Source organism: Passer domesticus, chromosome 2 (assembly GCF_036417665.1).
Source record: "Passer domesticus isolate bPasDom1 chromosome 2, bPasDom1.hap1, whole genome shotgun sequence".
NCBI lineage: Eukaryota > Metazoa > Chordata > Aves > Passeriformes > Passeridae > Passer > Passer domesticus.
In genome coordinates, this window is record NC_087475.1 from 107,147,894 (window position 1) to 107,169,626 (window position 21,733).

A 21,733-nucleotide genomic window follows, 5' to 3' on the forward strand; every position below is an offset into this window, starting at 1 on the left:
TTTCCTTTATATGAGTCCAGAGAATTCTATACAAGGGTGTTGTTGAGACAGAAGCCCTAAGAAGAACAATGTGTTTCAGGATGTCAAGCACTGCCTATTGAAAGATCTTGATATAGATCTAGGATAGGGTTATTTGAGGGCATTAGGATTTTACTATTGTGGCAAAAAAACAAGTAAAAAAAATCTCATTATCACTTCTTAAATCCTTTCCCCAAAACAATCCTTTTACAGAAGATTCATTTCCTTAGAAAGCATCTTCTCAAAACCAACTTCTATAACAAGTACTAAAATCAGAGTATGTTACATGATAGTGTGCAACTACATCAGCACACCTTATCCGACAGGCAGTAACTAACACTTGAGTCTTCTTACTGCCAAAAAAAAGTTACCTTAAAATGTTTCAACTTAAAATTTGTAAACAGTAAGATAATTTCAGAATAAAGAGACCTAGCAACAGGAGAGCAAGTAATGGGAGAAACACAAAAGATTGTTATTGTTTTTCTTCAGACTCAATCAACTTTGAACTCTGCTTCAGTGCTTGGACGCTTCAGTTCAGTGGGTAAAATTACTCTTAAGAGTGGAGAAATACACACTTGAACCTTCTCAGAAAGAACTGAATCCAGACCTCTCATCTCTTGGCTGAGTGCTCTTACTTCTATTTCTATTGCATAAAAGGCTATGGGGACCTTGCTTCGTTTCTGCTCTACAAGGAAATTGGCTGTCTTCAACTAAGGAGAACAAGTTAAAGCACCACAATGAATCACAGCCTCTCTATAAGGCACTTCTCTCAAAGAGACTGACTCAAGAGAGATGATTACCAGATGATTACCAGCATACTTTTATGTTTTCTGCTGCCTGACAGGCAACATAAGTGTTGCCATCTCACCCTAGCTTGAGTGTTAGTGAAAGGTTCTCAACTCTCTCTCTGTAACACCACAACACTTTTCCACTAGCACCCTCTCAAACAGCTGAAACTCTGAGAGCTCAGGTTTATGGAAAAAAAAAAAAAAACACATGAACTAGGTGAGAAAATAGTCTGCTTTAACCTTAATATTTCACTGGATTTTAAAAGTCTAGTTAAGGTCAGCAAAGGAGGAAACAATAAAGTATCAATACAGAGTAATTGCCAGGCATCATCTATATTTACACCTGATGACTTGTAGCCTGCCCACAGCAGTAACTCTTGAAAGCACACTTAGAATGCCTAAGGATTCCCATCTCTATGACATTTTATGTGGGAACAACAGTTACTGCGGAAACAGGTCATGTTTCCCTTTCAGACAAACTTCTTTTAAGTGATAAAACAGTAAATGCTAAAACAGAATTTGATTTAGTGAGGGTTTTTTTGCTGTTGTTTTTTGGTTTCTTGTTTTTTTAAGAAAAGCAAGCCTCAGGCAGAGCAAAGCCTAAAGAACTGTAGCAGGATGAGGCACTTAAAATTTCTAACTACTTAGATTGGCTTAATTCAAATTACTTTACTTTTTTATAGCATTCCTATAATGTGTGTGCCTGATATGGAAGTGTGTTTAAGACTAAAGAAATGTAGTGCATAGAAAATGCTCAAGATAAGTACAGTTTTCCAACCAAAGGAACAGAGCTGAGGATTTCAGTTCAACAAGAATTTTAAAAACATGAAAGAAATAAAAATGTTTTAGGCTGCCACTACTAGGCACAGATGTGCTATCTACAAAATGCATTAGAAATCTCTTTTTTGCACAATAGGCAATCCAAAGCCCATCCTTTAATACATTAAACTAACACTGAAGTTTTTGCCCAGCTGCATCCATTGGTATTTGTTGGAACTGAACCCCATCTGGAGTTGCAATTACAAGTCTTTCAGAAAACCCAAACTGAATTTTAACTGAAATTGAATTTTAATTGAAACACAAACTTTCAAACTTAATTTCTAATGCTCAGTACTTCATCAAATGTGACTCTCACTTCTAAAGTGTCAACTTTTCTATGTTTCATTGGGTTGTGTATGTTGTTTTGGTTTGGAGTGGTTTTTTTAATAGCTGGTATCCCAGTGGTGTAGTCCTCTAGGAGGGTTGCCTGTCTCTTGGAAACACTGTACCTGTCTTATTTTAATCGAGTTTCTTCACTTCACAGTATTGGATTCTTAAAGAGTGAAGCTAGGTTACAGTAATGAATTTTTCATTACACCAGCATGGATGTTTAATCTAAATAGGTTGCAGTCATTGTTAGGGAGGTCTTCAGCCATAGTATATTAAATTTATATTTTGAGCCCTGTGAGAATCTGCTTCTCCCCCTTTGGGTTTCCACACCTAAATCACTTGTGATATGCAAACACACACACACACATTTAGTGTGCACGTGCTGGCACCACATATTCATCACATAAATGTGAAAGCAAACAAGTCTTAGACTGTGATTTTCTTTCCTGCTCCTGCAACCTCTCACATTACCTTTAACAAATCAAAATTACCGTCACCCTATAATTGGCAGCTGCCAACACAGCCCTACTGCTATGATCTCCCCCTCCTGGCTGGAAATTTTAGTTCATAGAAGCTTCTCAGTGACTTCTTTTCCAGTTACCTTATTTATTTATTCAATTTACAACTGCTTCATAAATGACTTAGCAAATATTTGTAAGCTGCAACTACTTCACACTATGGCATGGGAACAAAGAACACTGCCCTCCTAGAGTCAGAGAGGAAGCACTTCAGATCTCAGCTCTAATGAACCTTTATGTTGTTGACACAGACATCTAAGCCTATCATCCAAACTGTGTACGAAGCCAACTTCCAGTCAGTTTACACAAGGCTGTTATTGCCATCAGGAAGCACCTACAATATATAATGAGCAGCACCTTGTTGAGCTCTCTCCTGCTTTTAGGATCAGTCAATCCTAAAAAAAAAAAAAAAAAGAAAAAAGAAAAAAAGAAAAAAAAAACCCAAAAAAAAACCAAAGGAAGAAAAAACCAAACAGACCAAACAGCCTCCCAAAGGCAGTAACACACCATTGATTGCTGTGGTTTTCAGATAGAATAAAGAACCCCATTTAAGGGGTTATCAAAGGTTAAGAATACCTTTCTTAAATTGAAGGTATTCTAGCTCTGCTACCCTCAGTGTGGTATAAGGTATGCAGAAAGCAGATTTTGTACTTAAACACAAAGTCAAACCTCGAAGAGATTAATCTTTGGCTTTCACTAGTCTGCAAACTAATAAGACCTTGTCAGCAACAACATATTTTGCTCTTAATGAATACACTTTTTGAAGTTCTACTACCACAAACAGCATGTTAAGATTCTTAGGTTACTTGCAAACTATGACAAACTAAACACACTTTATATTTAAGGCAACTTGATGCCTGTATAAACCACAGCTCTGTGTGCATCATGTAACTTCTTTTCCATATCCTCAGCACTGCTTTTGGAGTGGTCCCCAGTGGTCCTTTTGGAGAAGAGCTTCTGAAAAATCTGAGCTTGTAACTTTCACCACATTTTGTAAAAATGCATTTCATTCCAGAGTTTTTAAAACTGACACGTAATACATCATTTGCTACATTTTCCCATTTCACTCTTCTGCAAGGTTAAGAGACTCTAGAGGAGGAAAAATATGGCACAGATCCTGTGGCTACCATGCCTATCCATACCCAGACTTCTAGATGTTCTTGTGAAAATTTAAGGTATGTTAGAAAAGAAGTGAGAAGTTTCTTAACCTGTCAAGAGCAGAGAACTCCTATGATGTCTTCACTGTCAGACATGGAAGATTGTGTCTGATGTACTGCCCTCCATAGCTTTTCAACGGGTTGCGAAGTTAAGACACAGAACATTTTCTGAGGTATGTGATAGCCTTTCATACCCTTCAGAAGGGTCGACAGTCAGGATTAAGCTTCAGTTGTGCAGTTCTCCTTCTGACTCCCAGGAAGATGTAGTTCCCCTTCTCCCTGACTGGGGAAGCTATCCACTGAAGTACAGCAAAGCTGTATACAAACTAGGAAATTAACAAACAAAAACTACACTTAGTGACAATCATGACTGCATCAGGATATACACATCCACCCCAAACCTTGAAAGCACAGAAATAAAGAGGGGAAAGACTGCTGCATTCCACCACATCTTTCTGTTGCCTAGGCACTGTTGATAACACACTCTGAAAGGCTTTCACTTCCACCTTTGGTGGGGAAAAAACCCCACACCTCCTGTGCTTTAGTAAGAGCCACCAAAGAAAGTTCAGCACGCACTTTCACACATTTCATGCACGTTAATTTACATTGCCTTAATGCTAGAAAGAATTTACTTTTTGTGTTGTAATGCAAATCTAACAGTGATAGGCTGCTGCCTTTATCTTTTAGAAATGGCAGTGAAAGCCTTTGGAGTGTGCTACCAAACAGCATTGTAGGCAGTATGAAAGTGGAGATGAATATAAAAGTCCTTCCCTCTGACTTTATATTTCTATACTTTACAGTGGGTGGATGGAGGGAGTGTAACCCAATGCAATCTTAGACAACACTAAATATAGTTCTGTCTGTTAATACTGGTTAGGTAAAATACCTATTAGATTCATCAAAATATTTTAACGTCTTCGTGGTGTGCAGAAGGGATTGCTAGATTATGGCTTGAGCACTACTCAAAGTTCCATAGAATTTTAACATCCCAACTGTTCTGAAGCAACAATCCACTAGCTAGATCAGCTTGTAACTTGCAAAAGTGTGGGTTACTATGCCAGGCAGACGTGAAAAAAATTACTGTGTGCTAAAATCATTTGTGTCTGATTTCTGGCTAAAGATTGTGCATGTTCAAAATCCAGTAAACATCACTGGATGGATCACTGGATCTGCTCCAGTTTATGACCTCTAGTAGCAACTATTGAGTAATATAGAGGGTCTGGGAAGAAAGCAGAATTAATAATTTAATTTAGATCTGCATCTAGTATCTTAGAATTCCTTCTGTAAGGAAGACCACTTCTCAAGAAGTAATGTTTTAATTCATCACAATGTGAAATTCCTGTAGAGAAAGAAAAAAAAACCTACCTCAACTCACAGATGAAACAGGTTCACCCATGAACTTATTCAAATCAAGTATTCATCCCAGAAGGGAATTATCCTTTATCATCACAGCAATTAAAAACAGACTACACTTTTATTATCCATTTTAGCATATGACCATCTTCAAGAAACATTTTACCAAACAGCATTTTTTAACTTTAGAAATCCTTTTTTTAAAATGCTTTTCAGCTCAAATGTTTCCAGTGATTTTGCCATTAAATAGGAGTTGTCTGAACTAATACCTCAAAGGCATTTTCTAAGAAATTCAGATTCATCACCTCTGGAGCTGAAAAGAGGCTTCATCACACCTTCTATCTCACACAACATTCTCTAGGTTGAAACTAGAAACTAAAGAATCAAGGGTCTTTCTGGAACTTTTTACACATCTGTGATGGTACTTTCCTTTCAACACAAGGTAATCATTGCAATCACAGTTGCAATTGCCAATTTTACTTCCAAGAAACACTGACTTTGAGCTCTTCAATCAAGCATGTTGTTAGCATTCTCCACTGTGCTTTACTTCACAACTTTCTCTAACGAGCCATTTTCTGCAGTTCCAAAAATCAAGGCCTCATGATGGACACAACTTGCAGCATGTCATCATTACCAGGATAGTTATATTCCACTCAAAATCAGAAACACTGGCTTTTAATTTAATTTTTGTAACTGTCAGTATAGGGTATGCACTTAGGGCAGTCATTTTTTCACTACAAAGCAAGTGTGTGCTTGGAGTTTGAAGACAGATCAATTACTCTGAATGGGACCCAAGGGACTCTTAAATAAAATACAGCTTTCACCTTTGGGAAGATGCTTCTTACATTCTTTTCCCCTGGACTTGCATAATGCATCAACACACTCCCAACCTTGTCTGTGACATATCCTAAGGCAGCTGCTTTTAAGCTGGATTCTTTTAAATCCACATGCATTCTGGTGATTTGTTTGACACTGTTTTCTTCTTGATACCAGACTCCTGAGAAAGAGAGCTTCTAAGCACACAATCACAAGTATTCTTCTATGGAGAGTTAAAGGGATTTTTTTGCACTTTTGAAAGAGTCACTGCTAGAAATTAAGATGTAATACTAATGGCTCATAGCATTGATTTCCCTCTCCCTTCTGACCTCACCTTCTCAAGTCACCATGCAATTCTAATCTGTTCTCAATACAAAGGCATCTGATCTGTGATAAAATACCCCAAAACAGTTAAAAACTCCTAAACACACACAGGCATAGACTTATGATTTTGTTCAGGTAGGTTAGGCAAATTCTGATTTAACAAAGGAGAGGTTATTTTATCCTCACTCACTCACTTTCAAATAAAAACGTGATAACAGTTTAGAAGACCAAGGATTACCAGGGATACAGATAGGACTCTTCAGCTAAAGCCTCACTTGTGCCTGAGTAGTGAATACCAGGTGCAAGAGTACTGTGCAAACAAGGACAGGCATCTACTCCTTCACTTGAAAACAGGACAACGTGGTACAGTGAATACTTACAAAGAAGTTACAGAAGTGATTACACTACTGTAATAGCTTCTGGTGCACTAGAATTCAAGTTACCTCTAGGACTCTTCATAACTGTATCTTCAGTAGATCAAGAATATGAAAAAGCTTTGGAAAAAAATGCTCTAACAACAAACTATTTTCCATTGTCACTTCTGATATGTCTTTATGGAATGACTTGTATAGGTATCTGGCTTTTTAAAGCTCTTCTTAAGTTTGGAACATCCCTATACAATTACACATCCTGAAGCAACCCTCCAATAGAGTTGAGAAAAAACACAAACTTAAGACAATATATTTGATTGTACTGTTCCTCAGAAAATACTACTAGACTTCCCAGAAAAAAAGCAGAAATGCCCTTCTGGAGATAAAATACTGTATTTCAAAGGTGGGTGTTGAAGAGATAAAGAGCAAAGAAAGAAGAAGAATAAGAAACACACGAAATAGAAAGTCAAAAACATTTTTACCTTGGTACAAGCAGCAGTAACTACCTTCTGGGCATTGCTACTTGCACAGCAATTACAATTGCTGACATGGGGAAAAAAAAACAGTGGTACAGTTGCTGATTTTACACAGCACTTTTTGTTAGAAATTCAGCTAATCCACAGATTAACACATAAACCACAATAAAAGCAGAATCAAAATTCTTGGAGCTCTGCCAAGGTTAGATATCATTCTCTGTATCTGACAAAAAACATGACCTCCAGTGGTAAAAACAAAATCCTGACCAAGAGAGCCAGAGCAAATACCACTGTAGGGGGTTCCTTTCCTCACAATCCCACTTCCATCTTAGCCACATCTTTACATCAAACAAGAAGGACCTACAGAGCCTTCCACCTAAGTTTTTGGGTTTTGCCTACTCGTTTCCTAACATAAGGATCTCTGAATGTTAGATGATCACTGACTCTCATTTTCAGGAATTTCAGGTATCTTAGCAAAGACTGAAGTATTTTTCACAAAGGTATTAACTTTATTTCCTATGCCTTCTGAGATGAAGCTCTCACTGAAGGCATTAAAGCTTTATGCTTGCTCCTTCAGCAGCTGAATGTTCTTTATAAGGGGAAGTGTAAACCAAAAAGATTCCAAGCATCACCTGCAAAGGGTATAATACACTTATTCCTCAGGAAAAATATGCAGCCTTTTCATAGTCTTGTGCAAATTGTCTGCAAAAAGAGAAGTAACTCCACCCCGTAGGTGTAGAGGGTTAACCACTTCATGCCAATTCTGATCACACAGAATGAGTAATCCAGAGTCATCATTGTAAGAGGAGCAATCAGGCTGCCTTCCAAGGAAAACAGAGGCAACAAGTACATCTTGGCTACTTTTGTCAATATATTAAGAGATTTGGTTCACTTTCTGTGTAAACATTGTTTCTTCTAGGTTACTAATGTGTAAGATAAATATTGCGAGAGTCTAATATTTCTGACATTTATTGCCATTACTAAAAGAACAAATGTCTCCAGCCAGACTTTCATGCACCCTCTGCAATCTCCAAAAATACTTTATGTACCCAATGAGGGAAAAAAGAACTGAAAAACAAAACCTCAGAACTAAATTTGTTATTTAACTGCCTCGACAGAAACACTTGTATTTATCAGATAAAGCCCTGTTTCAGGACCAGGTTGGATAGGGTCATGGGCAACTTGATCTAGTGAACGGCATACCTGCCCAAGGCAGAGGGGCTGAAACTAGATGATCTTTAAGATACCTTCCAAACCAAGCCTTCATGATTCTATCATTCACTACAATCTCTTTTTCCAATACTTCTGCAAAAGAGAAGGAACATGGCAATGTTCTTTGTATTGGGTTTTGGCAGCAGTGGGGGGAGCTACAGGACCAGCCTCTGAGAGAAGCTGCCAGAAGCTTCCCCCATGCCTGAGAGAGCTAATGCCAGCTGGCTCCAAGATGGACCTGCAACTGGCCAAGGCTGAGCCCACCCGAGATGGCAATAGCAGCTCTGTGACACCTCATTTAAAATGGGGAAAAAATTATTGGGCAAAAGTAATTGCATCCAGAGAGAGGAGTGAGAACATGTGAGAGAATCAGCCCTGCAGACACCAAGGTCGGTGCAGAAGGAAGGGCAGGAGGTGCTCCAGGTGCCCGAGCACAGATTCCCCTGCAGCCCCGTGGTGCAGACCATGGTGGGGCAGGACACCCTCCTGCAGCCCGTGGAGATCCACGGGGGAGCAGAGATCCACCTGCAGCCCATGGAAGATCCCAGAGCAGGTGGATGCCTGATGGAGGCTGTGACCCCTGGGAAGTCCACACTGGAGCAGAGTCCTGGTAGGACTTGTGGCCCCTTGGAGAGAGAAGCCCACTCTGGAGCAGGTTTGCTGGTGGGACTGGTGATCCCAGAGGGAACCCATGCTGGAGTGGCCAGTTTCTGAAGGACTGTCTCTCCTGGGAGGAACCCCATGCTGGAGCAGGCTTCAGCTCCTCCCTGAGGAGGAAGCAGCAGCAGAAACAACCTGTGATGAACTGATTGTATTCTGCACTGACAAGGAGAGGAGGAAAAGAATCAGGGATAAAGTTAAGTCCAGAAAGGAGGGAGGGGTGGGGGAATGGTGCTGCCAAGATTAGTTTTACTTCTCACTATCCACTCTGATTTTGATTGGTAATAAATCTTATTAATTTCTCAAGTTGAGTCTGGATTTGTCTATGACAGTAATTGGTGAGAGATCTCTCCCTGTCCTTAACCTCAACTCATGAAACTTCCCTTGTATTTTCTCTCCCCTGAAGAGCTGACAAGAAGAGTCACAGAGCAGCTTTGGGGAACACCCGACATCCCACTAGGCCAAACCACACCCCTGAAAGATAAGGAAAAAAATTCCCTAGTACAGCTGTTCTTGAACAAAATCCGATATCCAGGGAAAACAAAATATATTGAGCTGTTTTTTCTTCATCTAGCCAAAGACTTTTCTTTGAGGAAAAGATATTCCATCTCTCATTTATACCACCTGGAGACAAGTCCTGGGAATTCTTCCTGATAGCTCAGTCCAGACTCAGAACAACGATTTGATCTTTTGGAGCCTAATTGTAATGACTGACATAAGAGAATGGGACTCATTTGCTTCTGTGTGCTACCACTTAATATGAAGGGATTTACAACATTTAGTGTAATCAGAAAGGGCAAATCCCAGAACAACGTGTTAGATAGCCTCCATTACTGTTCAGTTTTATAAATAGCAGATTTAGATTTGGCTAAGCACATATGCCTACAATGGGGCATTACAAGGCCCATTTATGGAAATTATAAAAGGAATTATAACAAAATACATAAAACGGAAATAAAAAGTACTTTCAAGTGTATGTCTGTGTCTGATGGTGAAACCAAGAAATATGTGAAATTATTTGATTCTCAAAGTTTGTAGCCTATTCTTTTCATACTTGAGAATTTCTGTATCTTAGCAACTCTCAAAGCGAATTATTGAAGACAATTTTCTTGAGCTTAGCCATGTTTTGGCATTTTCTGCTGTGATTGTCTGCCCCCTTATAAAGTGCAGAGGATTAGAAAATTAAGTTATTTTAATTTGGAGATGACTGGGCCATTGAAATATTCTAATTACACACAGTACTATACTTCTTGTATAGTATATATACAAGTATAGTATATATACATCTGTGACAGTGCATACACACAAAAATGCACTTTATATGCAAAAAAATCACCTGTGTTCCTTCTAGTCTGCAGGACAAAGATTAGTAATCACAGCTGAAAAGCTTACCTGGATCTGGGCTTTGTTTCCAGCTGTTATATTAGATATTGTCCAGCATGCTTCCTTTTTGATAGATTCTTTTGGGCTGCTTAGCAAGTGCAGCAAACTCTGCAGAGCTGAACAATTCAGAATTACCTGAATACAACAGGAAAAACAAAACACACCATAGAAGAAATTTAGGATGAAGAACCACAGGAACAAGGAGTACAATGTCTTGAAAATGTAAAAAGCATACTCTATTAGATGATCACAGAGGTTTTGTTTTTTAAAAACAAAAACACTAAATATATGCACAAAAAAACCAACCAAAACAAAAACAAAACAAAAAAAAAAAAAAAACACCACAACAAGAATTAAGAAACAAATGTCTGCAGGAAAACTACCAAGTTTTTCAAGTAAGAGATTACACCTTCATAATGATTTCAGTGTGATGTGAAAACAAGAAGATATTAAGCACATTATAACCAAAAAAAATTTATGGTATTTTCCTGTATTTTTGTACAATTGTAAACACCAACTGCTTCTGTTTCTACATCTGCTGGCACTGTGGTGCAGAGTGTGACCAGTGTTGTATGCAGTGACATTATAAATGGACAATTCTTACTTTAAAAATTGCAAAAACCCAGCAATTTTACAGTGCAGAAAAACTGCAACAAAATTTCTTTTTCCTAAATGACAGAAGTACAATGGAAAACGCCCGGGAACTTGAATGTTACAAGACAGCACTCTTGATTATGTCATACGTGATAATGAAGGACTTTTTGATCTGCTACAAGGGCATAACAAGATTCAAAAACTGAAAAATGAAAAATCTTTTTTTTTTTTTTTTAATTCAATTCTAACTTCTAACAATGAAGCCAAAAATTGGGAGAGTATACCAAGAAGCACAGCAGTTTTGCTTCTTGTGGCAAAAGCAGCACCTTGGAAAGTACAGTGTGGTACAGAATTTTACAAGAAATACTCCAGTCAAACTGAATCATGGTCATGACTTCTGGTCATGGAATCTGAGGACTTAATTCCCTTGTTTGCATCGCCCCACAGTCTTAAAATCTTTATACTCCCCACTAAGACTAAAATAGCAAAGATTATGATTCAGTATTTTATCAGGTGTCTGCTGGGACAATTTTTTTTTTCTTCATGCATACTACTTCTTTTTTTTCTTCATGCATACTTCATGGTTTTATCCATGTTCAAGCACTGCCAATTGTTAACAGCTGAAAATGAAAGAAAAAGTAAAAGCAAGTTTGTGCCCCAAGGTTTTACAGAGAAATTCTTGAAAAACTTGTATGTTGCATTCACATTCAGAAATATATCAGCTCTCAAAGCTGGGCTCTTCCTTCTGATTAATGATTTTTACATGCATCCTGTATCACTTTTTTTAGTATACAGCACAGTCTGTGGGCAGGACTATCACACTATGCTACCTATTTAGTTCTCTAGAATTTTAGGAATGCTCATGGTATGCTCCTCGGAAAAAATCATGCACAACAAAAATGTTTAAATGATTTTTAATTAAAAATTTAAGATTTATGCAGTATTTAATAACCTCTATTGCATGTGAATTAGTGATCCCTTGTGGTTTGATCTTTAACAGAATTATTAAATCCCACCTCAATCATTCTTTATGACTGATCTGTGAAACAAATGCCACTGAGAAGAATACAACAATGCCTCTGCAATTCAGCTACACAAAATACATTGTAACGATTAAAAAATCATGTTATCTTCCTCCTAGGAATAAGACACTGAAACAGTGCCCTGGTGCTGCTAACCCATTTCTAACTCTGGTCTCAGAGTCACAGAACTACAGAAGCATCCCAGTGACAACTTAGTGCCTCTGAAGCACCAGGTCTCCTGCCTTCCAGTTTAAGTCCAATACAGTGGTGGGAGTCACTGCCTCCTACCTATGCTTCTCCAAAAAAGTGTCCAGACACAGCCACACACCACCCAAAATAGGAGCAGACACTTGTTTTCTGCATCCATTATATATTCTGAAAAATCCTTTTGCCAGGATTTTTCTCCTGAGTAGCTGAGGAGCCTCAGGAAAGAAATGTAAACAATTAACCCAGGAAAGAAATGTAAACAATTAACTATCTGCTGCTGTGGAATGCAACAGGTGCATCTGTGATTGGTGCATGTTGGTTGTTTCTAATTAATGGCCAATCAAGTCAGCTGGCTTGGACTCTCTGAGAGTCACAAGCTTTTGTAATTCATTCTTTTCCTGCTCTTTCTAGCCTTCTGATGAATCTTTACTCTTTTACTACAGTTTTGGTATGTAATTTTTAATATAATACATATAATAAATCAGCCTTCTGAAACATGGAGTCAAGATTCATGTCTCCTCACACAGGGCACCAACCATAGTTTTCCATCATAAATATGATGTATTTTCATCATATATATGACAGATGCATCACAGATTGGCAACAGCACTGAATGTGACAGGCCTTTGACAGCACTACCAGGGTACATCACTCAGCACAAAATTCAGCCTAAGAGACAAATTTGCTTTAAATACACCAAAAACATCCCACCCTTGAGGGGTATTGCACAACTGCCCAGAAGTCCCAGACACACCTACCTAACAACCATCACCAGATCAGGACTGAACAGAAAAATGGAAAACCACCACACTTTGAAGCAATTAGTGTCATCAACCTTCACTTTCAAACTTCAAAAGGAACAAGAGAAGGTGCTTGTGAACAGGTTACCACAATTAGCAGAAAGATGAACTGCAGTACAACACAAGAGAAAGTTCATCCATACCTGGGTCTGGATATCATCTCCTGTAACGATGTTTCCCACAGCTCGTAAGGCAGGAGATACAACTTTGTAGTCATTGTGCCTAAAATTGACAAAGAAAAATGTAAGTATTAACCTTCCTAAAGCATCTCCAGCTTCACATTCTCAAGGAAAGAACATCTATCAGCTAGGGGAAAACTTCCCTGATAAATCTGACTTTCACTACCTAAATAAACATTCTCATTTTAAACTAATGGCAAACCTTTCTAGGGTTTCTAAATATTTAGACTTTCAGATGTCATTCAGCAGCATAAAAATAAAACATTAAAAGAATAAAAGTACTTCAGAGTACTTCTAAGCATCCTCAGGAGGAAAAAGTAATTATCATTAACTATAAAATACACTTAATGTAGCATGCACAAAGGCCAAGAATGAGACAGAAGAACAGGGATCGAAGTTGTGTGTTTAACCCATCAAAACCTATTTATCATGTTCCATCATCATATTCATCCCTTCATCATCATTGTTAAATCAGAACTGGAATAGGAAAGGTGAAGTAAGAAATATTTTTCTCAAATCAAAACTTTATAAAAAGCTCCTTAGAGGAAATATGTTCCATTCATTAATCCAGCAACACATTTGCTCTAATGTTAGAGGTCTTAATTGTCTTTTTATTTACATCACTGAAAACCATTATTCCTTGTTCTTAGGCCATTGAATGGTCCATGCCCTGACCTTGGATCTGAAGGAATGGCTCTGAACAAGCCTCAGTGACCCCAACTCTCACAGCTACACTTTACTGACCAAAATGCTCATCTACTCTTCTACACTACAGGTTGAGGAAATTATTTATATTTCAAGTCCCTGGTACTGTCAATTCTAAATTGAACTATTTCTTATAGTTTTATCTTTGATATCCTTTAGGTAATTTCCTTGTTAGGTAGCGATAATACGGACTTCAATGACACAAGCAAAATTCCAATATGCATTATGGATTTTACAAAAATGTAGCTTTTAGATGCAGGAAAAAAATCTCTTAAGAAGCAGCAAAATTAGTACAAGAAAAGCTCCATTGTTTTGTTACCCATGACAAATAGAGAACACTAAACAGAGAGGTAAAATAAAAAAATCAAATTTTGCTCTTTGGAAATCACAACATTTCAGGACCTATTTAATTAAACTCTTTATTGTTATAATCTTGATGTCAGGGAAAAGAGCAACACTTTCTTGCAACAGATTTCTTACATCAGCAGTTCCACAAGTCTTCTGCAGACTCCTGCATCAATCACAGCCTGGATTTTATCATTGGGGCCATCAGACAAATAGGACAAAGCCCAGCAGGCATCAGCTAACACATCTGTATCATTGACAAAGAGCAGCCAGGAAAGCACACTAAGACAAGGTGAAACCTGTAAGACATTAAGAGGAGATACATACAATTAAAAGGGCCAGAAGACCTATTATTATGTCAGCTAATTTGGTATGTCATTATTGGATTAGGCACTGGCATCTTAAGATTCAATACTCAGAAAATTTCAGATCTAGCTAGCACTTCTGTGCAGGCCTGTAGCTATACAAGCATGGAGAAGCATGTCTCCAGAACAGCATCCCAGCAACTCTTCAGCCTCTACAGAACAACATCTGCCAAAGAAACTCAGACTTGTTCACTAAGACTTGCCAGGTGCTGCTCTATAGCAGCCAAGATGTGCAGAGTTTTGTTCTGCTATGGGACAGTCATCTCCAGTACATGAACAGTAACAAAAAAAGTATAAGACAGCCATGTTAAAACAGTGGTTGTGAATGTCTGCCCAAAGGACTAAACAAAAAACTTCATCTGGAAGACAGCCATCAAATATTACAGAATTTCTCTGATGAAACATTCCTTCTGTTTAGTTTAATTTTCACCACCCTTAAACTAATAATTTTGTTACCACTACTTCACAACACATTTTCTTTCAAGCATCTCTTACCTTGGCAAAATCAGGAGGAGGGTTTTTCCCTCTGCAGAGATTGGACAGAGCCCATACAGCATTTCGGGTCATAGTGAGACGATTCTGTTTTGAAAGTAATCTAAAACAAACCAACAAAAAATTCTAACCATTGCTTTTAAAAAATCAAAGCCAGGCAATCCCATTAACTGTGTGAACCATTAAATCCAATTCTTTTTAACATACACCAGGGCAAAATATGGGGTTTTTTTTCTATGAAAACACATCCTAAAGAAAATCATCCTTGATGGCTACTAACACACATGCTAGACACAGGTACCTAGTATCCCAACAAGAACTGTAACATTACACTAAATTTCACTCAAATGCTTAGATACTTGGATGCTTGACGTGGCAGATTAACAGTCAGATGAGGTACAGGAATTGTGACAAAATTACTCTAAGAAGGAGGATATGTAGGTAGTTTTGAAGAGAACTCTCATAGCTAAATTGCATTTTTATGTCAGTCTCAGATTATGAATCCTACTTTGGCCTAGGAAAATGCAGAAAGACCTAATTTTCCCACAAGTGTAACAATTCAGTTTATTTTTCTCAGAGCCACCTCCCACTGTACCAATGTCTTTATGAGAGGACAGGAGAATTCTCCTGCTTCAGAGTCTGCAAAGGACAGAGACTGAGTAATTGTAATTTGGACATGACAACACAAGATGGTGTCATTGTTTCAGCAATGATATGCTTCTTAAACAGAGGATCATCAAGATAATTAGCAGGGTAGAGAAACGACATGCAGTGGGATGTCAGTGACCTGGATTTGATCAGCCTTAGAAGGAGATGGTGCAAGAGGAGATACAACTGCTGCCAACAACACTTTAACAGGTGGATATACAAAAGAGGAAGGCAGAGCCTTCTCAAAGGTGCATAGTGACAGGACGAGGCACCATCAGGACAGAAAATTCTTATTAGGTATCAGAACACTGTGTTTCACCACACCATGGTCAAACACTGCAACAGGTTACCCCAGGTAGTTACGGAATCTACTTTTGATGTTCCAAATTTGACTGGTTAAGTAGTTGAGCAATCTAATCTGATCTCACCTGCTATGAAGAAAGGCTTTGACTAGATGACCTCCAAAGGTGCCTTTCAATTTAAATTATTCTGTGACTCTAAAATAAGCCCAGACGTCCACCCACACTGTAGAATAAAATAGTTCCAGCTTAGCTGCTTCTAAAATGTTTCCCTTTTAGCTTCATTTAAAAAGTAGTTCATGACTCCCCTTTAAAAACTGCAGTTAGTCCACAATGAAAGAAAATAGTATTATTATTCTTCAAGGCAAAACCCAAATTTCAGTCATATCAGGAACTCAAGCAAAATTCTGAAAAACATATTAAAACAAACTTACTGCAATAAAGGGGGCAAGATATTACAGTCCAAAACGTAGTCTCTGCACATAGTGCTATCTCCAGCAATGTTGCCAAGAGCCCATACAGCCTGCAATGAAAAACAGGGTAAAAATTGCTTTTATTCTCAAAATTCCACCAGTTTAACATATGTAATAGAATTGTGAGATAATCTATTTCTCTCTGTTAGGTCCTGGACAATGTACAGAAGGGAATGCATTCTGGTTGCCTATTACATATATACACTCAAGCTCATGATATGATTCAGGAATATTTGTGGATATCTAAGAAGAACACCATAACAGCAGACACATATGTCTCCACAGCCTGTGAAGGCAGACATACCCTTGCTCTGACCACAATGTAAGAGATGAGCTCACCTCCACGGGCTTAGGAACATCTAATTCTACCCTCCCTGTTCACGCCTAATTTAAAACCAGACTTTTGTAGCACAGGTCAAGCAAGTCTGTATCTACCCAAAAATGTTTGTGTGGAACAGCCCACATTAGTATTTACTACAAAGGCATAAAAGCAAACATTGTTTACACAGTCATGGATAAAAATGAGAATCTATGTTCATGATAAATCAATATTCAGAATCAAAGAGTTCAGGTGGGCCTGGACATAAATTCTTTAAAATAAAACTATATGAGACAGAACCAGCGTTGCTGATTAAGTCATATGCATGGCAAAATGTAAGGGTTTGGACATCAGTACTACCCCAACTTCATTTTGAGAAGATCAAAAATACCAGAATTAAAGCAGCACGAAATCTATCCTGTGTAGTATGCTGAAAACAAAAGATTAAATTGGTTTTGATTTATACATTTGGGCCAAGTGGTGTTTTATGTATCACTGTCCACTGGTATTACAGCTATAACTTTAAAAAGTAGAAATAGTCTATATGTCAAGTATAAAAGCAATTTTATGAATTCCATACAAATTACAATATTTTGTCACACAAGAAAGCTTATGAAGTTCACATTTGCTATTTACTTCAAGTTAGCAGAAGACTAAGTGTCATATCAAATAGATACATGTATCTGTTTATTTGGTTGGCTTATTTGGCTTTTAGCTTTACAGACACATATGTCTACACAACCACTGAAGTACTCCAAATTCTACATACAGAAGACAAAAGCAATCCTGTTTGTCATGGATAGCACCTGAATGTCCTCCCCAAATTTCTCTTCAGTTGAAGGCTACATATTCAGCTGCAGTAAAATGAGTAATAGTGCATAACTATTTCTTCAACTGAACAAAGCAAGTTCCTCACACACAATAAACATGTTCTTCCATCTCTCTATACCTATTTAAAATAAAATGCTCCTCTAAAAAACTGACAGAATTGCCAAATTTTTTACTAAAGAAAACCTGAAATAAATGTATTTATTTATTTTCAATATGGTGTCAATGAAATTAAATGCATTAGGTTTCTCCTGTAAGATGTTTTTAAATGGTGGCAAGAAGATTCTACTTTAGAAAACAAGACTCCAACCACTGTAGAGTACCAAATGCACTAGCAAAGCCTGCAAAATGAACACAGCTAAAACCAGAAGTACATACAGAATGTAGATGGAGATGTCAGCATGCTAGATACAAAATAAAAAGACTCCTCCTCTGTACCAGTACTACCAACAACAGCATAGGATCGGAGCCATTAAACTGCATTAAACTGTGAAGAGAGCAGGTGACTGTTCTGGGGAAGGATTAGTTTGTTTTGTTTTCTACTCTTTTCCAGGCTTCTGCTGTCAGCCACAGTCAGGGCACGAGACTTTACTGACCTGTGCTTGCTATGAAACAGCACAACCATTATAACTACACAATGTTTTCCCAAAACTGAACTTTATGATCATTTCTCATTCTAGCTCTTATTCTTTTTACAACTATTGTGACAACAGTTGATATAAAAAGTGTAACTTTGATTTGGCAGCCTCTTGGACTCAGCACACAGAAGACAGCTACCAGAAAAATTTAGCATAAGAGCCAGAATATATGCCACCTCCTCCAAAATGTCATTCTGTCAGAACTTTAAGGAGCCACACCAGTTGTTCACTCCAATACTTGCATTTCCACAGCAAGGAGAAGCCTGAGGAATGAACCAAAGATTTCAGACAGTCCTAAATAAATTTGTGAATTTTCTGAAAATACTCGGGGGGGAAGGGGGGCGGGAAGAATAATTCTCTTTCACTGAAGATGTGAGTGATTTTGTATGAAGGCACAGTTTCCTTGCCTGGACACCCTTACACAGGTAAAAAACAAGGAAGCCCTGTTTCATTTGTCTGTGGTCTTTGTTTCTGCCATTATAGCGATATCTATTTTTAAGGTTGACAAGAGTGATAATCACTTAATCCAAGAATCCATTCTGACCCTGAATGACTGACTGGTTTTGCAACAGCAAATCTCACATCAAAAAGTCTGACCAGAGAAGTCAAATAGCACCTCTGTTTTCCCATTCTTCATTGTTTTTAAGGCAAGGAAAGTCTGGCTCTGTGTGGTCTGGTGTCACAGGAGCTGGTAAGAGATGTTGTAACAAATCCTTGTAATGCTAATCACTGATAGGACACAATTAATTGAAATACCACGTGCTGGGGTGACTTTAGAAAAATATGCAATGTTTCATTCAATAAGGAAGATGTCTCTCCTTAGGGAATTACTTCAGCTCTTCAGATAAGTAAGGAATGGAAGTCAAGCTCATTTAAACTCTTCTCATCAAACACTGCCATAAATACAAAGCTCTGCCATGGTTTTCACAAACACATGAACAATGACAAGTTTCTTCAGAGTTTGTCTGAAAAATATTCAATGATTTCCATTTCTTCTTTTGTGCACTCCTCAAGATGCAAATATTTGCCACAACATTTTGGCTTTGGCTTCATTCTACACAACTTAAATGTTTTCATGTTCATGTTTCATTCAATTTTAGAGCTTATTCAATCAAAAAATATTTGACTAAAAAAAATCCATTTCAGTACCTTCTACTATCTAAATCCCAGATTAAAGATTACATTAATTTTAAGATTTGTAGCCTGATTTTAACCCACATCTTAGGTAGAAAGCTCTGTGGAAACTGAAAGTGCAAATGTTGCCTTGTTAATTGACAGCACCTATTTTTATATGCTTGTATAAATTTCTATTTGCTGCTAACAGCGGAGTAAAGTTTGTTGTAAATCTTAAATTTATTTTACTCATCACTGAACTCCAGTTCAGTTTTTTACTGCAGTGCTGGACAACTTTAGTAGTCAGTAGAAGTAAAGTGCAAGTCTTGTAGAGTACTGTAGAACTACATGGTGCCTTCTGTGAATAATCCACATGCTTTTTGACAATTCTCCACTATCCCCTGGATTCTAAAGATTCTCAGCCATTATTTCTTTGGATATTTAAACTAAGTGCTTAATCCAATCACCAACACTGAGTTTGCCTCTCAGTGGAGAAGAAATATGACAAAGAATCAACCCTTTCTCAACATTTGGATGCTGATTCGGGAAAAGGATCCAATGCTGAGATGAAGATGGTGAAGATTAGCTTGCATGCAAGTGTGATTGGCTAAGTGAACACAAGGAAGGATACCGGAAGGACACATTCCTAGGAGATGACTGCTACCATGTCCCAACAGAGAAAACATCGTTCTTTCAGTGGCTGGGGTGGTTATAGCTCCTTCTCATATCTCATCTGACAAACAGAGAAAGCAGCTCATCCTCACACCTTGACTGTTTGTCCTGATTTTGATTACCAAGAGCTTGTTAATAGGACTGCTGATGTAAAAGCCAAACAGAGTCTGGACACCAGACTCACTGGTCAGCTCTGCCAAGCAAGCGATGGTTACCAAAAGGAGTAGCAGTACAACTAGAAATGGAAAAATACTGAGGGAGAAACATACTGGTTTCCTCAGTTGAAAATGCAAACTTTCCCAAAGGTGAACAGGGCAGCAGGGGATGCTCATGCCACCATCTGTCACATACCTGTCACTATGAGACAATCATGATCCTCAACAGGCAGCACAACGCCTTGCATGGGTTTGGAAGGAAAATTCATGTTCATCAAGGAAACCCAAGCTGACATCTGGGTTTTAAGTACCACAGCAGGGGAAGTCAGAAAAGAACAGCAGCTAAGACCCTGCTGAAGCCACATCAATCTTAAGCATGTCTAAAGGGTTTTGATGGAATCTTTCAATACAAATCATTTCAGGTAGGTAGATCAAAATTTATAGATGTCTTTTGGAAGAAAAAACCTGTGGTAAGTAGAAAAGTGCTAGGACATGTGCCCCTGACTAAACTTAAGAATCAGTACACCAAAAACAGAAATGGGGAGAGAAGGGAGATGTAGCCAGTGTTTTTCATAAATAATGCAGATGTAGATTCTGTGCTAAATTCAATTTCTCTGATGGGAAAAATGTATGCTAAATGGTTTGACCACTGATCACACAGGAAGACTGACACACAATACAAGCAATGAAAGAGTTAAAGGGTGGTAGCTAATTAAATTAGGCCTGCACAACTTAATGAGAAACAGATCTTGTAAAAGGACATAAGGAATCATTTCATTAACATACTTGTTGCTTATTAAACATAGTTATAAAGATTCCCTCACAGACTTCTGTAAAACAGCTGATTTAGAATCTTCACTAGACTCAGAAACTAGCATATGCAAAGGAAAAAGTGTAAAATTAAAACAGGCTTATAGATATGAAAAACACACATTGGGAACATTGTGATCAGAAGATAAGGTACACTGATATCTGTTCCTGAGGTACTGCTAAGGGAAGTTAGAAATAAAAGACAAAGTAGACCCATAAATCTTTAAAACTGACTTACTGTAAAACAAAAACAGTGGATAGTGACTAGGCAGTAAGATATTGTACATATTTTTTGTTTATGCCATGCTACATATCCAAAATAATGTTATCAACTAACATTTCCTTCTAAAGAATTGCCATCCCAATTAGAACACAGCCTTCAATACTTTCTCTCTTCATATTTTCCTATATGATTACAGGGTTAGCTTCTGGCCCCTCTGCCCTGAACACATTATAAAAATATAGAAAATATAACAATTTGTTACAAATGCAGTTGCTTTCAAAAAATAATCTTCACAGTACTACTGTGAGACATAATTAGGGTGATCATTTTAGGAGAAAACTCTAGGCAAATATCAGAGATCCAACTTGAAAAATCCAGGATCAGACCTGCTCAAAACACAGGCCTAACTAGAAAAATCACGGCTGAGTTGTCCTCAACTACAAAATGAAAAAGAAATATTTCACCTTGAGCATTTAAAAACCCCAGAACAAGTACCCACTTACTGAAAACTGAGAGAAGGAAATCGTCCCGCGTCAGACACTAAGCAGTAGAAACATTTTTCTCACAAACCTACTATCAGGCTTAACTGTAAGAATTTCTTCCCTATGCTCCTCCATGCAC

At 37.9% G+C, this 21,733-nt stretch overlaps 1 protein-coding gene across 3 annotated transcripts in view; it reads right to left on the minus strand.

The window, feature by feature from the left end:
- KPNA1 (karyopherin subunit alpha 1) overlaps positions 1-21,733 on the minus strand; it is a 58,655-nt gene that overhangs the window by 15,053 nt on the left and 21,869 nt on the right. For all 3 annotated transcript variants that reach the window (XM_064410383.1, XM_064410382.1, XM_064410384.1), the window contains exons 7-11: positions 16,316-16,404; positions 14,938-15,037; positions 14,213-14,376; positions 12,992-13,070; positions 10,235-10,360 (exon numbers count right to left, since the gene is read on the minus strand). In XM_064410383.1, coding sequence (XP_064266453.1) covers positions 10,235-10,360; positions 12,992-13,070; positions 14,213-14,376; positions 14,938-15,037; positions 16,316-16,404 — 558 coding nt within the window. The remainder of the gene's footprint in view (positions 1-10,234; positions 10,361-12,991; positions 13,071-14,212; positions 14,377-14,937; positions 15,038-16,315; positions 16,405-21,733) is intronic.